The sequence below is a fragment of the Berghia stephanieae genome, chromosome 2, assembly GCF_034508935.2.
Source record: "Berghia stephanieae isolate SIO BIC M18660-M18661 chromosome 2, UCSD_Bste_1.3, whole genome shotgun sequence".
Classification (NCBI taxonomy): domain Eukaryota; kingdom Metazoa; phylum Mollusca; class Gastropoda; order Nudibranchia; family Aeolidiidae; genus Berghia; species Berghia stephanieae.
Genome location: NC_088361.1, coordinates 82,460,329 through 82,477,828, shown reverse-complemented (window position 1 = coordinate 82,477,828; position 17,500 = coordinate 82,460,329). Strand labels below are relative to the sequence as shown.

Below are 17,500 nucleotides of genomic sequence, written 5' to 3'. Positions count from 1 at the left end.
CACGTCCCAGGTTTATGAGTTATTGATAAGATGAGGATCATTTTAATTGATCCATATTTGAAGAGTTGATATTTGATTTCTGGCTAAAATTTTAAATACGTCTTTTTTTTTTTTTCAGCGTATGGCAGATTAGGCCTTAGCTTTCCAATATCTGATTGACAAAAAGAGAGGCCAAATTATTAAAAACAAAAACAAAAAAACAAAACAAAAGAAAAAAAACAATTAAAAAAACAACAAAAAGGAAAATATATGAAGTAAAGCAGATCGAACGATGTCTGTTTGCGTGTGAGTTGGGTGACCGGCTAATTGAGCAAGTGGCGCCCCTTGGGGGGTATCAGAATATATCTGTAGAAACCGTATAAGGACTGAAAGAGAATCCTCTCATGGGAAACAAGTTGGTGAGAGATGGACTTGCTATAAAGAGTTTCTTGACAGATGCGGGCACATCACGCTAAGTAGAGAGGGGGGATTCTTTGTTCAGAGTACTCTAGATAAACACGCAAAGCGAGAGATAAAAATACAAACATCAAGATACTCGTAGTTACTACGTTTGAAATCCTTTTTTGGAGTGGTAGATAGCGTTGATTGTAGAGCGAACCTCTCAAATTTTGGTCAGATAATCGCCCTTCGAGTGTTGATTTATTAAAATGACGTGCGACTATGTGGTTTAGTGGTATGGCACTCGCTTTCGGATCGGAAGGTCTTGGATTCGAACCTCGCTCGGCGCATAGTTGGAAAAAAAGTTGGAATAGGCTCTTAGCTCACATTCTCACTCAGGTGTAAAATTATTACATGGCCGTTAACAGCGTTGTCTCTGTGCGAGAAAAATATAATATCGCCAAACAGGCGTCATGTCCAGTTCTACATGTTACGTGTTGCTGTTGGCCAGGGACTCTTGTAAAGGACTTTGAACACATTAAGTGGATATTGCGCTATATAAAATCTCAATATTTTTATATATTTTTAAATACGATTAATTGCTTCCGTGTTGAAATATAACAACAGATATTAACATTAATAAGAAAGGATACCTTACAACACGGAGCGTTTCAGAATCGAATCCCTTCTTCAATCAACAAGAAAAACAATTAAATAGGTAACAATTAACGTAAAATCAATATAGGTAAAACACAATAAATAGAGCGTGAAACGAGAAAAAAAAAACAAGAAGAAGAAGAAGAAGAAGAAGAAGAAGAAGAAGAAGAAGAAGAAGAAGAAGAAGAAGAAGAAGAAGAAGAAGAAGAAGATGAAAAGGGGGCGGAGCGAGGATGATGATGTTAATGATGATGATGTTGAAGATGATGATGATGATGATGATGATGATGATGATGATGGTGATGATGATGATGATGACGAAGAAGATGATGATTATGACGATAGGGAGGAGGATGATGATATATTGGGAAAGAAGAAGACACCATTAGGGATATAAAAGAGAAAAAAAACAAATAAAACAAATCATAATCCATTATATTTCAAATTATAATCGCTTGGAGACTGACACTCCTTGACACCCTCGTCTCTATGCTGGTGTCGTAGTTATTGCCCGGGGGTTATTTCTACTAATGATCCACACATGACTTGACTAAACGCATAAGAGAATTTTTTTGAGCAAATGTTGCAGATTGTTATAATATTTTTTCCCCTAATACAACAGCGTGTCGAAATGTTTAATAACGAGAAGCGAGGGCTGGGAATTAATTGTGGGTATATATATATATATATATATATATATATATATATATATATATATATATATATATATATATATATATATATCTATATATATATATGTATATATATATATATATATATATATATATATATATATATATATATATATATGATAAGAAAGGCGTTGAGGGCAGTACTAAATTGCTCAGCGAGCTTCTCAGACACCTGAATCAAAGTGTGTGGGAAGAAAACTCATTCAAATATTATGTTAATATTAAATATAGGAACCGGAATCTGAAATGTGTAATGTAGTAAAGTTGAAGTGTTGTCTCTGCGCTTGTGGCTGTCTGGGATCAGGATTCGTATGTTTATTGATAACTACTGTTTCGATTTGTTTTTATGTCTATATATCAGCGGTTTTGTTTAACTATTCGTTCATCAAACCTTTTTGATATCCTATCTATCCAATGACCAAAGCATATTTCTCTTTTTAAAAGCTAAGTAATTTTAAGAAGAGAGATTGATAAAAAACAGTAGCAAAAAGCTGAGCAGAAAGAGGAGATGAATATTTAACGCAGTGAATTGAATCGGTGGTATCTCACATTAAGATGACAGCCCGAGGGTAATTCTATCAAATGAATTTATAGATAGTGACTCTACGTTAACCACAAGTGCGACTGATCTTGTTTACATCTGACACATGTTGTTTGAGAAGAGAAAATTTTAAATAAACTCCAGACATCATAGGGCGAAGGAAATGAAACTGTTTTTCAAAACCCCATTGAAACAAAAGTATAAACAAACCTAACACTTTAAAAATCAAATCAATCCAAACAGAAGAACTAAAAGTAACCAAAAAATAAAAAATAAAATAATCCTCCACGACCCCCCCCCCATATGAAAAAGATATTTAAAAATTTCGTCTCATTCTCCGTCTTCCACACAATTAAATTTTACGTTCTTTTCGTTTCTTATGGTCTTTTGTTATAACGGGTTTGATTAAATGACACATTCAAATCGATGGGTTATTCGAGACAATATTACTTCCGTGATTGCAAAATCATAATAGTATGTGCGGCTATGTGGTGTAGTAGTATGACACTCTCCTTCGGATCAGAATGTCCTGCAATGGAGCCCCGCTCGGAGGCGCAGAGTTAAGGCCTTGGAAAAGGCTTTTTACTCACATTCTCCCACCGTGGTCATGTTGAAAATGAGTACCTCGGCATTAACAGAGGTGTATCTGTCTATCAAATAAAAAAGTATTATCGCGTAACGGGTGTCATTTCTTGCCCTACTTATTAGGTGTTGGATAGGGATCCCTTGCAAAGGGCATAGAGCACGTTTAAAGAATATTGCCCTAGATCTATGTCACTGTTTTTTTTTTGGTGTTTTTTTTGTACTTTTTTAAAACGTAGAATTCAGAGAGAAAGATGAATTGAATGTCCGAGTCTCAAAATATAAAATAGAATTGTGACGTTAGATGAATTAAGCACAGCAATCCAATAGATAAGAGCATTCATTTAAGGTTCCTTTTCAACGATTCATATCATTGATGCGTTTCACGATAGTTGAAAACGAGTTAGAATACAGGAGCAGTATAAACAGCAGAACTAGGACAAGTAGCAACAGAAGCAGCAGCAATAATAGCAGCAGCAGCAGCAGTAGCAGTGGTAGTAGTAGTAGTAGTAGTAGTAGTAGTAGTAGTAGTAGTAGTAGTAGTAGTAGTAGTAGTAGAAGTAGTAGTAGTAGTAGTAGTAGTAGTAGTAGTAGTAGTAGTAGTAGTAGTAGTAGTAGTAGTAGAGAGTAGTAGTAGTAGTAGTAGTAGTAGTAGTAGTAGTAGTAGTAATATTAGTAGTAGTAGTAGTAGTAGTAGTAGTAGTAGTAGTAGTAGTAGTAGTAGTAGTAGTAGTAGTAGTAGTAGTAGTAGTAGTAGTAGTAGTAGTAGTAATAGTAGATAGCAGAAATAGTAGTATAAATAGTAGTATTAATAAAAGAATGGTTGTTATCGTTATTAATATTGAAATAAAAAAAAAATTATCTTGTTATCATAATCGATACTCACACTATATCATAATCGACTCTTTGCATTGCATCTTAAGAGATATGTATTGTCTCTCACCAATTCTAGAAAAAAATATTTCTGAATTCAGACATGGCAAATATCGACCGTCTAAATAAAACCTCAGAATCGACTATAAAATCAATATACATTAGAAAACAATTTATGCCGAGACCTCGTTCTTCTTTTTCTAAAAAAAAAAAATAGATACAAAACCGATAAAGCTGTAAGTGTTGATATCAAAAAGTGTGTCTGAACCCGTGTCAGACAAAGCAAATCATCTACAATAAATACAACCCATGAAGTCTATCCGGTAATGTGTTGGATTTTATGAAATAAGAAAATTGAGTCTAAACTGTTGAATATTCTTTGAAAATAAAATTCGTTTAATTTTGGCCAGAAAACTCGTCCTTCAAATAATATCGATCGATTGAAATGTCCTTCATCTTGTCCAAAATTCTCAAACATGCGACTTCACTGTCGTAAACAATGGCCCTTTGGGCTGCGCAAAGTTGAGTCCATATTGATGATATGCTTTTAGGTAAAATAGTCAGGACATCCGCCAGAAAAAATTAAACATAGGTACCAACGCACAAAGCAGTGCAAAATATTTAACGGTTATAGAGTGATTGATATAATTTAGTGAGAACGGATCACTAACAGGCTGTCTAAAAACAATAACAAAGAGCTATAATAGAATAACTATTCACATTTTGTGCCTGTGCACATGTGTTAAATGAGGGTCTGGCCGGTCAAGGTGGTGTCTCTATCGAAAATATAAATGTAAAAGCACTTCACATGTCATGTCTCTTTCTGAACATCAATCGTTGGGTTGTTTTGGGACCCCTCGTAAAGCACAAGTAGCACATTAAGCGGATATTACTCTTTATAAAAGCTCAAAATGGAAAACATTGCAGAAATCCATTTTGGTATCAGATAGCCATTTAACATAAGCGCATCTTGTTCTAATGGTTTTGGCTTTTAAAACCCCGTGGAGCAATTCACCCAGAACTAAGCTTTAAAAAGGTTTGACCTTTCAGCGGGTCTTTTTATTTAATCGCAAATATTCAAATGTTCCGGAATTTTATTTTAGATACCCAACCATTTACGGAACATCGGAAGTGTAGTAATTTTAGCATTTCTAACTACCAAGTTAATTGCCGTGCTCTGGAGAAAAAACTCCGATTTAAAAATTTGACCAGAAAATTCGTCCTTCATATAACGATCAATTTAAGTGATCTTCATCTTGGTAAAAACTCTCAAACTTTGGACTTAAGAAAGATTTTGTGAAGTCCCAGGTTTGAGAGTTTTTTAAAAGATGAGGGTAATAAAATCGATTCATATTTGAAGAACGAATTTTCTGGCTTAATTCTTAAATGTATGTTTTTCCATACAAAAGTTAACTGGTTAACAAAAAAATGACGTTTTGTATACGAAATATCTAGATAGTTTTAATGTAAATTGTTGAAATATATTCAATAGTTAACGGAATATTAGAGAGCAAAATGGAGACTCAAAGAAAGAGAGAATGAGAGAGAGAGAGAGAGAGAGAGAGAGAGAGAGAGAGAGAGAGGGGGGGGAGGGGGGGGGGGGAGACAGAAAGAAGGAGCAAGATAGACCGCGAAGTAAGTGATATCTCTATCTACTTATTCATCCATCTATCTGTCTGAGAGAAAGAGGGTGAGTAAGAGAGAGAGAGAGAGAGAGAGAGAGAGAGAGAGAGAGAGAGAGGGAGAGAGAGAGAGAGAGAGAGAGAGAGAGAGAGAGAGAGAGAGAGAGAGAGAGATTGCAAGAACATTATTCATAAGAAACACGCCGAAAGTGAGTGGGTGGAGAGTGAATAGAGGAAAGGCAGTTATTGGGATAGAGAAGAAGACTTGTTTCGAGACCTATTTACAGAAAAAGCAATCGTAAACATGTCATTTCATCATGTGACTTTAGAGCCTAGATGGCATCGGTCAGTGACCCGGACTTATTATTCTATGTTTCTAATAAGAAATACCATAGATTATATCTTACCTAAGAATGTCATGTATATTTATTATGGGTCTCCTTTAGCGTTGGTTGTTTTAAATAAGCTGCGTTCCCGTCTTGCCATATGACTCTCGCCTTTGGAACTGTTGGTCCATGGTTCGAGTCCCGCTCTAATTGGTGGCGCAAAAGTAAGTTATCTACTCAAATTCCCTCACGAAACTCGGTTGTAAAATAAATGTGTATCTGCTCAATATAGCGTTGTTGTTTTTTTTTTTTTTGTCCCCCAAAATGTTATACCACCTCACAGGGATAATGTACCGTCCTATATGTTTCTGTTGCCCTGGGGGCCTATCTTGACAGACATAGCTAGCTAGCCAGATAGATAGATATGTAGATAGACGGATAAATTGATAGGGAAATAGATAAGTAATGGGTACATATTATATAAATAGATTGAAAGATAAATATATAAACACAGATAAACAAGTGGATAGGTATTTAGATAGATATCGATAGATAGATAAATAAATAGATAGACAGACAGATATATAGATGATAAAGTTTTATATATATATATATATATATATATATATATATATATATATATATATATATACATACATAGATAGATAGATATATAGACAGACAGATAGATAGAGAGATTGGTATTTTGATAGATAGACAGATTGATAAATAGATAACTTAATAGAAAATAACCAAAACAACCCCAAAAAAAAAGCCAAACAAAATACCCCAAATTAAACCTATTATGATAAATATTTCTTCCAGTACGGGTAAAAGTTACATTCACTATGTCCGGCTATACTTTTTTTAAAGTCGAGTCGAGGAAGCCAGTCAACTATCGACGCCACAAACAATTATGCAGTACTCTGGAAAATACACATATATAACATTTTGCTAGACAACTCGTCCTTCATAATATATCGATCGATTTAAATGACCCTCGTCTTGGCAAACACTATCAGACCTGGGACTTCGCAAAGTCCCAGGATTGAGAGTTTTTTTTTTCCAAGATAAGTGTCCATTTAAATTAGTGCGGGGCGGTCCTTTGCAAGCTTAAGGACCACGGTCCTACGGTCCTTGGGAAATGAAGACCGCAAGGACCGGTCCTAAGACCGGTCCTTTTCGACATTGAACATTCCTGAGAGACTGTTGGAAATTCGAACCGGTTTGACCTTTGAGAGAGTGGGATCGTTCATTCTTGAACCGTTAAAGACCGCTACACGATGAAAACCGTGGCCTACAGGAGTAAAACACACGGAGTAGTCACACTCATTTCAAATTGTAACCTAATTAGAGAAGAGGGGTGATGCCTTCTTTATTTGCTCACCGTACTTCATTGCTACTTCGATAATTTAATAAAATTTGAAATTTATCCCCATTAACGGAGATAATGGCATCGCCCAAGGCGTTGATCGAGTTGTTCGTGGCGTTGATACACACACGCAACTCCTACCCCCCCCCCCCTCCCCCCCCCCCCCCACACACACACATTAGAGGGCAGCGAGCATTGAAGAGTAAGAGAGAGACGTGAAGTTATAATAAGAGGGGGTGGATGAGGTGATAAGAGGGGTCGATGGTGACTTTTCACCAGATCTAACAAACTCAGCTACCCATTCATTGCTGAGTAGACAGGGATTCAGAAAAAATCGACTGCACCCGGGATCGATCTCTGGCCCTTTGCGTATAAAGAGAGTGCTCTATCAACTGAGCTATCGGGGTCCCCAAATATTCTATTGGACTTTTTTAAAATTTAGACGTTATAACTGGGTTTTTTGGAAGGAAGAAACTAATGAAACTCATATTATTTGATTAGTAAAAACACCAAACGAAATTTTAATATTATTGTATTATTTTAAATGACAACACTGCGATAGAAAGGAGTGGTGACAAGAGATGGACAAAAGAAAACAAAAAATCGGATTTGCTACTTGCTAGGTTCGACACACACACACACACACACACACACACACACACACACACACACATCTTTTGTAGTCACATACATTTCAAACAATAACCCATTAGAGAAGAGGGGTCATGCCTTCACCATAGATCATTGTCATTGCGATCATTATGGTGTAGTAAATTTTGAAATTTACCCCGTATAATGGAATCGTCCAAGGCGTGCGCCTCCTGTTCCCCCCATCTCACACACGAAAGGGCGGTTTGCGGGAGGTTGGTGGTCGTCTGCCTGTATGGTCGTCTGTGTCGTTTAGTGTATGGCAAAGGGGGGTGGGTGCGATTAATTAAGTGGGATGGGTGGTGATTGGTGGAAGATAGGCAACCGAAGCAACGAATCGCTGGGGAAGTAGTAGGCTATGGCGCGAGACCGTAGGACCGTGGTCCTTGCAAGGACCGCCCCGCACTAGTTGAAAGGTGATAAGAAGTGAGGACCGGCGCCGGTCTTCCCCTCTGGGACCGATCTTCGGTTCACAGCTAAAAGACCGTCGGACCGCGGTCTAGACCGGTCTTCAGCGCGGCACTAATTTAAATCGATCGATATTTGAAGGACGAGTTTTCTGGCCAATTTTGTCAAATATGGGTTTTTCCAGAGTACTGCAGAATTTCTATTTCCAACCAAAACAAGGCTATGATAGACCAGATACAAATCTAATAACGCAGAGAACAGAACCCCTGGGGAGTTGTTTCAAGTGGCACTTGACAAATATAGCACAAATGATTCCGTGGAAGACATTTTTTAAATATCTATCGGAAAGATCTTAATGAAAAAACACCGGGGGAAGCTTTTAAATATAGTTCTTCAAATCCATCAGGCACTTGGAGCCAGAGTTTATCCTGTCTTTGTTATGGCATTCAATGGACAATAGTAATTTCTTGATATATTTTGGATAGGACGATGGTCTATCTTAAAATACTTTCCGCGGGACTAAGAGGCCAGCGACCCAATAATTGCTGGGTGGAAAAGGGGTTTAGACAAAATATAAAAATATCGACTTCATCCGAAATCAATCCTGGTTCCTTTCCGTGTGAAGCTCGTGCTCTACCAACTACGTTATGGGAAGATTGATAGAATAGAAAGATTTATATTCCATATGTTGAAGGAAACATGTGGTCTACGTGGTCTTGTGGTATGGCATTCGCTTTCGGATCGGAAGGTTCTGGGATCGAGCCTCGCTCGGCGTGTAGTTGAGTCCTTGGAAAAGGCTCTTTACTCAGATTTTCTCACCGCACTTAGGTGTAAAATGAGTACCTGGCAGTTAACAGCGTTGTCTCTGTCCGAAAAAAATGTAATATCGCCTAACAAGCGTCATGTCTCGTACTACATATTAAGTGTTTTTGTTGGCCAAGGACCCCTTGAAAAGTGTTTTGCGCACGTTTAGTGGATATTGCGCTATATAAAAGCTCTTTTTTTTTGTTTGTTCGTTTATTTTTTTATTTTTTTTTAAGAAACACGTCCTACGCTGAATATCAAACTTGTGTTTATAAATTACTAAATGCTGTCAGGGCGCTTTACAAAGGTTCGAGAATCAACAGCAACAAATAACATGGAAAACACCTCTCTTACAATAGGCGCTTTTACAAATTCTTTTTACAGAAATAACACTGTTACCGGTCAGGTACTCAATTGTGCCTTAGTGCGACGAGTAATTTTGACTTTGTGCCACTACAGTGCGACTTGAACCAGGAACCTATAGGTCAGAAACTGAATGTCATACAACTAAACCAAAAATTTCACTATATTATAAGTATATATTTATATGTGGCTGATCGTCTTTAAACTGTATTATATCGGAATGAACAAGTCGCGAAATCCCTGGTTTGAGAGTTTTGCAAAAAATGAATTAAATTAGATTGAGCTTTTATTTAGCGCAATATCTACGAAACGTACTCAAAGCGCTTTACAAGGGGTCCCTGGCCAGCAGCAACATTAAACATTTAGGACGGGCATGACGCCTGTTAGGCGATATTACAATTTTTTTTCCCGACAGAGACAACGCTGTCAACGACCAGGTACTCATTTTACACCTGAGTATGATGAAAGAATGTGAGTAAAGAGCATTCTCCAAGGACTCAACTATGCGCCGAGCGAGGCTCGAACCCAGGACCGTCCGATCCGAAAGCGAGTTTCTTACCACTAGACCATATAGTCGCACATAGATGAGGGTCATTTAAATCAATTGATATTTGAAGGATGAGTTTTCAGGTCAAAATGTTTAATACGTGTTTTTTCCAGAGCACGGCAGTTAGCTGGTTACTGAACGTAAAGTAAGTCTCGTTCCTATGACAATAAGCTGGATTAGTATTCAATTAACCCACACAATACCATTGTGAAGCCGTGAGCCACATGTTATAAAAGCAGATCGTGGTAGGAAAATAAATTAAATTTCGCCTAACAGGCCTCATGTCTCGTTCTACACGGTTAGTGTTGCTGTTGGCTAGGAGCCATTTGAAACCCGATTTGAGCACCATATAAATGCTTAAGTTTTTAAAGTTTCTAAAACTTACAATTTTCATGTTGAGGCTATCCAGCTCCCTCTCTGCAACTCTCCTCTTGTTCGTCTCCTGCTTCCTTCTAGAATATTCCGACAGCTTGTCCAAAACGCGACATTGGATCTTGCTGGTAGATGCGTGAGTGGAATTGTTGTTTTCCCGGAGACCAGCAGATGAGGAAGGCGTTGACGTTCTCCCGCTGTTGCCTCCTACACTCCCTTGATGAACGACAACATTGCCGGAAGTGGTGGTCCCGCCACCACTATTGTTTTGAATATCATTGCGGTTGTTGGTATTTATTGCTGGTTGTGCTTTGGAAGATGATAAGGAAGAGGAGGAAGAGGAAGAGGGAGCGGAAGATAAATACAGCGAGGAAGAGCCATGTTTTGAAACAATCACAGCTGCAAAGGCAGTGTCTGCAGCTGTTACAGCAGCCGAAATCAGAGGAGATGCACTTGGAATTTTGTACTGGGTATTGTTGTTCTGATTATTATCATTTTGGGTATTATTATTATTATTATTGCTGCTGTTGTTGTTGTTACCGCTACCGGAACTGTTATTGTTTGTATTGTTGCTATTATTTCGAAAATTTCGAATTTGTTTCTGCCAAAAATAAACCATCTTTGAATTTTGGTTGACTTTTATTTTGGCTGAGAATTTTATTGTGTAGGCGGTATCCGGCCAATGTCATCTGTGGCAGTTTCAGAATCTGTGGTTGATTGAATTCCTGAAATAGAATTGGAAAACACAATTATTTATTTTCTATGTTTCAAACACGTCTATCAAAGAAAAGAAGTTTAAAGTGTTTTATAACAATAGCGTTCAATAGTCCGCCAAGCAACGAGCAGCTTGATTCTAAACAAAGAAAATCGGTAGATTTTATATATTCTTCATGCTGGCTAGAACTTTTCAGATCTCATACCAGTAAGGTCGCGGGTTCGAGCCCCCATTGCCGCCGCGAAGTTTTTATTCTCTGTTGTCTTCTGGCACTTTCCTACTCACTTCATTTCTTGTTATTTTAAAAGCTTGTGACGAAGAAAATAATCAGAAAGTAATTTCAAGCCCTAAGTCCGTAAGAAAGGAATCACGATATGTGGCCAATCGTATCGAATCAGTTTTATGTTGGGAAGTACCTGATGCAAACGATTCAGTTTTAAGTTTAACGAGTAAGATTCATTTCAAAACAAAGGCTTTCATTGAAAAGACAGGTTGCTGTTTCATATATTTTCAAATCTTAAATTTTACAATCTTGATTTATTTTATTCTAAAATCTAGTCTGACGTATACTTATTTGAAGGTCTGATAGCCCGCACTACCATGGTCTCATTGTTATAATAGAAATACTCTTCAACAAACGCAAAATATTGTCCATTACAACAATGTTAAATCAGGCCCATACTTCCGTTAGGTTATCAGACCTGTAATTATGTGCACGTATATCTATTTAATTCCAATAGAATACCAGATTAATACATATAGGCAACATATGGTTTCAAATACTTGCACCAAAGAATACTATAATCTAGAGGTGCACATCAAAAAGACAACCTCTCCCTCTAAAAAGCAACGAATCGATTTTCTAAGCCTTCATCTCTGCGTCAGATTATTTTCACTGTGATATTTTGGAAAAAAATAAGAGAATATTTTTCATCAATACATCCATCAAAAATTGAAAGAAAGTCTAATAATTATTTTTTAAATCGAACATTTTACCAACTTGACCCGGAGTTACATCTCCCTCTACCGTCAGACCATTAAGGCATGTTCTGTGCCACAGTGCAAAATGCTTTTGTGAATTTAACCCTTTTAAATCCCTGCATCCGTTTCAAACAAACTTAATGCCAGTTAAAAACGGCGGTGCTTACCTTAGTTGTATCAAAGAAAATAATTATAAAATGATTTTAAACATTAGTATTAGTACGATAGAAAACGACCATCAGTGCAACTATTAAGCCACCTCCTGTATAACGTACATAAAGCTATGATAAACTTTAAAAACAGAGCTTTTATATAGCGCAATATCCACTTAACGTGCTCAAAGCGCTTTTCAAGGGGTCCCTGGCCAACAACAACTCGTAATGTGTAGTACGGGACATGACGGCTGTTAGGCGATATTACATTTTTTTCGGACAGAGACAACACTGTTAACGACCAGGTAGTCATTTTATACCTGAGTACGGTGAGAAAATTTGAGTAAAGAGCTTTTAATAAGGCCTCAACTATGTGCCGAACGAGGCTCGAACCCAGGACCTTCCGATCCGAAAGCGAGTGTCATACTACAAGACCACATAGCCGGACAATCAATGTAACCATTTAGCCACCTCCTGTTTTACGGGACAGTAAGCTATGGTAAACTGTTTAAAAAGATCTTTTATTTTGCCCAATATCCACTATACGTGCTCAAAGCGCTTTACAATGGGTCCCTGGCCAACAGCAAGACTTAAAATGTAGGACGGGACACGACGCCTGTAAGGCGATATCACAATTTTTTTTTCGGACAGAGACAACAATGTTAACGGCTGGGTACTCATTTTGCACCTGGGTACGGTGACAGAATGTGAGTAAAAGCCTTCTCCAAGGACTCAACTATGCGCCGAGCGAGGCTCGAACTCGGGACCTTCCGACCCGAAGTCGAGTGTCATACAACAAGACCACATCACCTCAATTTAAGTCTTTCAAATCAATGCATCCGATTCACTCAAACATAATACCGATTGAAGATGGTGGGCCGAACAAATTTGTACCAATGAAAATAAATGTTACAGTGAATGACATAATCAGTCGGATAGTGAAAAGGTTTGAACATGAGATATTGCAAATGTTAGTTAGAAGGTCAATTTTTTATCAAAAATGAGTTCTTGTCATAAATGATTAAATCAACCCTTTTTGTACATCTTCGAGAAATATAAAATTTTATTTCACTTCTAATTATTTTTTACAGCTAGTCACGTTGAAAAAGAATGAAATTTGAGAAAAGTTGCTTGAAACCTTTCCCATACATTTGACCATACCTTCATGAAAAATCACCCGAACTAATTCAAATAAAGATTAAAATGATCTTGGGAGCATATTCTTTCAGAAAATGCAATCCAAAATTGTCACCATCCGACTGATTATGTCATGCACTGACAAAAATATAAAGTGATTTCAAACAATACAGATACTATTAAGGGGCGGTTTGGGTCTAATTATTTTCCTCCTCCGAAAAATTGATTTTGAGATTTTGGTGGAAATTGATATTTTATTACCCTAGAAATAATATAATTGAAGTCCAAATTCTTAAAGTAGACTATAAAGGCATGAAAAACACAGTCGAAAATGGTACATATAGTAAGAAAAGTGTGAAAAACGGGAAGCTATTTTACTATTTTCTCAAAATGTCATATTTCTAAGGGTATGGATACTGTGTCATACGTTTCTCTGAATCTATTCAATGAGATTGTCTGAAAATTAACATAGTTATCACAGAGATAATGTATTGTGTCACCATAGAGAGATCTTTTTGATAAGATATGTGAATTTTGAATTATAATCCTATTCTGAATTTTTAACATCAAGTTTGTCATAACATTTTGATTCTCAACTTTGTAATGTTCTAATAAATATTCCATAAGCTAAAGCCGTAAAATCTCTCTATGGTGACACACTATAGTACAATGTTGACAAGAGGGAAGAATATGGAGGTCATTCCTTCATTAGGTTTTGTGGAACCTTTGCCACAAGATTGTTATATTTTTTTTATGTCAGACCCCCAAATTAGGTCTCAAAATGGGTATCAACACAGATAATTAAAAATCTTCACCATAAATGTTGTTTTTTAACCTATAATGACGATACAGAATGATTAAAACCTCCCAATATTGGTAATAATTTTTTTTTAAAGACCCAAACCGCCCCTTAAATAATAATAATAATAATAATAATAATAATAATAATAATAATAATAATAATAATAATAATAATAATAATAATAATATAATATTAATACTACTACTACTACTACTACTACTACTACTACTACTACTACTACTACTACTACTACTACTACTACTACTACTACTAATAATAATAATAATAATAATAACAATAATAATAATAAGTATATAATAAAAATAATACCATCAAAACAACTAGTAAAACTCTTCTGTGTTTTGGTACAGAACGCTATGGTAAATTTAACGCTTTCAAACCAATGCATCCGCTTCATTCAAACATAATGCCAGTTGAAAATGGTGGGTCATATATCATTTATAGCAGCGGAAAGAAATATTTATATAAAGCGATTTCAGACACTTTTACTAAATATTACTACAAGGAAAGACAACCATCAAACCGCCAAGGTCCCATCTCTTCTTGATAACGAAAGAAGCTGACGTCACTCAGTTCTTAGTTTTAGACCGTCAAATTTGGTGATGAAAAGGAGTCCTTCAGAGCCATTATGTCAATAGAGAAGGTTTATCCAGGTGTCTACAGTGTGAAATGGGCAAAAGCATTTGCTTGCTATCTTTTCGATAGGAGCCTAGTCTATCAAATGGCGCTGATATAACCTAAATGTGTTGCAAGCGCCGTAAAACCCTTAAAAACTAGAATAAACTAGATTTAACAGTTTTCAACTAATTCTTCAAATCAGACTATTACTGTAAAAGTTATGCATAGTTTTTTGTGTGTGTTTGTTGGTACGATTGATCTGGCGGGCAAAACTGGTGAATATACTACGTTAACTTAAAGCATCAATAGTACAGAAAGCTATGGTACATTTAACCCTTTCAAACACTCCTTACGCTTCAAACCTACGATAATCGATCTTTTCAATTGAGTGGGTTGCGCTTTCAAAATATTTTAGGTACCCGATGGAGAGCTGCGAAAGCTTTATTTTGATTTAACAGCTTAAGTGCGTACTCTAGAAAAACTCGTACTTAAAAACTTTGGCCATAAAACTCGTCCTTCAAAAATCCATCGATTTAAATGATCCTCCACTTGGTAAAAACTCTCAAACTTCGGACTTCACGAAGTCCCAGGTTTGAGAGTTTTTGCCAAGATGAGGGTCAATTGAATCGATCGAAGTTTGAAAGACGAGTTTTCTGGCCAAATTGTTAAATACGAGTTTTTTTTCCGGAATATGCCTTTAATTGGTTAACAGCTTAAGTGATAAACCTACGTTAGCCCCTGGCTATAGTTGTCGCATCGATTCGATCTACTTTAATTCACAGACAAAACAATTTTCTTTCTTTAGCCAGATTTTTTTTAATATAGAAAAGGCTATATAAGATGTATTGAAATCTTGATGGATTCATATTACAACCGACTTGTCAAAAAATCTTAAACCTGTGAGCAAATATTATTTGACAAATATGGGTGATTCTAATTCATGGATATTTGAATTAAAAATATTTACGGCCAATTAAAAAAAAAAGATGATTTGTCAAAAAGTACTAAAATTTCTACTATTCTAAGACAGGAATTACATTCAATGTTTACCATGACATAAGACCTTTTTAAAATTTGGCCATATAATGTGCACTTCATAATTCATCGATATTTATATGTTAGAGGCCATTTTTTTTAAAATCCGGCTTTTTATTATAAACGTCTACATCATAACATTTGGACTAGTTTAAGATGGGTATGGCATTCAATACTTATTATTTATCTCCGTAAGATGAAAAAATACCCTTTTAAACATTTTGTTAGTTAAGTTTTGTCAGTTTATGTCAAAAGTAATAAACAAAAAAAATATATAACAGATTTTAAAAAATCGAAGTACAAAACACTGACGTTTTGGACTCAAATCCCTTCGTCAGCCAACAATAATAATAATAATAATAATAATAATAATAATAATACTTTATTGCATCCCAAAAAGGAAATTTTTTGTACAGACGTGTTATAATTTACACATAAGATAAAAATACAATGGAAATAGGATGTATATATATAAAAAAGGAGCAGCTCTATAACCAGAGCTGCGCTTTATAATATGAATAATTTCAACACTGTAAAATAGTTAAAACTGTCACTATAAATTGAAAATTGAAAAGATTGCAAAACAAATAAATTAATAAATTAATATTTATATTTTTAAAAAGTAAAAATGAGAAATAATTATATAAAATGATTATTGCTTGTTGTTATAAAGCCTAATACTGGACGGCAGAAAAGATTTTCGGTGTCTCTCTGTTTTCGTTGAAATAGAGAAAGGGCGACCACTTCTTTCTGACATAATAATTGATGGTCTTAGTGGATGATACTGGTCATTTAATATTTTAGTTATTTTATTTATACAAAATTTCTCGTATAAAAGATCTACATCGTCAACATCATTTATATAGCGTTTAATGGATTTTTTAATATTTGAATTTATTTTGTTCCTTTCCACTGCTAAGCAATTGCCTCCCCAAGCTGTTATACAAAATGACAAAACACTTTCGATTACTGCTCTATAAAATAATGTGCAGAGGGTTTTATCTATTCTAAACTGAGAGAGTTTTGATAAAAAAACAATTAAAACATTAAAAACCAGATCGACGGCTTAGTGACACTCTCAGTTTACGTCATGAGATTTCGACTACTCTAACACGGAAATGCATTCAATGCTCATTCGTTCTTTTATACGATGAGAAAAATTTGTCCTTACATTTGGTCCTGTAAATGTTGCTGCTCGAAGTTCCAAGAAATAAATAACAATGTGAAATTGAATGTAAGCTTCAATTTAATATACGAAAACAGATAAAATGGACGTCTCGGGTTTTCCATTTATCAACAACACAAGATGAATGAGACACTACAGACGAGTGAGATAGTGTGGTAGTTAATCGTCCATTTTATCCGTTTTCGTATATTAAATTGAAGCTTACATTCAATTTCACATTGTTACTTAAATTTGGTCGGAAAACGAATTGACTGGGTACATAAGTAAATTCAAACGACTTCTCAACTTGTCAGAAGAATCGTTTGATTTGATTTTGACCTGCCGACTCCTACCTGCATTATGTCGAGGTGAGTTAGATTCTAAACACAGAATATATTATCGTGGGGAAAAATAATCAATAATGGGTAAAAAGTTTGTTTTATTGAATACAATGCAAATATGAATATATCGAGATGATGTAGAACAAGCCATAAATATTTGAATTGAATTTATCAATATATTGGAATAAAAAAATGCAATTGAATATTAATATCATAATTTTTTAAAATAACTAGAAATATTATATTCTATAGTATTATACATTTTTCTTTTGAAAAATGCATAATTCAAAAAAGGAAAGTGTTATCTATACATTTCTACAAATCATATATAGATAAAATTTCACCCCT

The 17,500-nt window shown here is 35.5% G+C and overlaps 1 protein-coding gene across 1 annotated transcript in view; it reads right to left on the bottom strand.

The window, feature by feature from the left end:
• Positions 1-17,500, bottom strand: part of LOC144963754 (uncharacterized) — a 71,595-nt gene that overhangs the window by 34,466 nt on the left and 19,629 nt on the right. The window contains exon 2 of the mRNA XM_078897698.1: positions 10,199-10,910. Within this exon, the coding sequence (XP_078753824.1) occupies positions 10,199-10,804 (606 nt within the window). The 5' untranslated portion in view covers positions 10,805-10,910. The remainder of the gene's footprint in view (positions 1-10,198; positions 10,911-17,500) is intronic.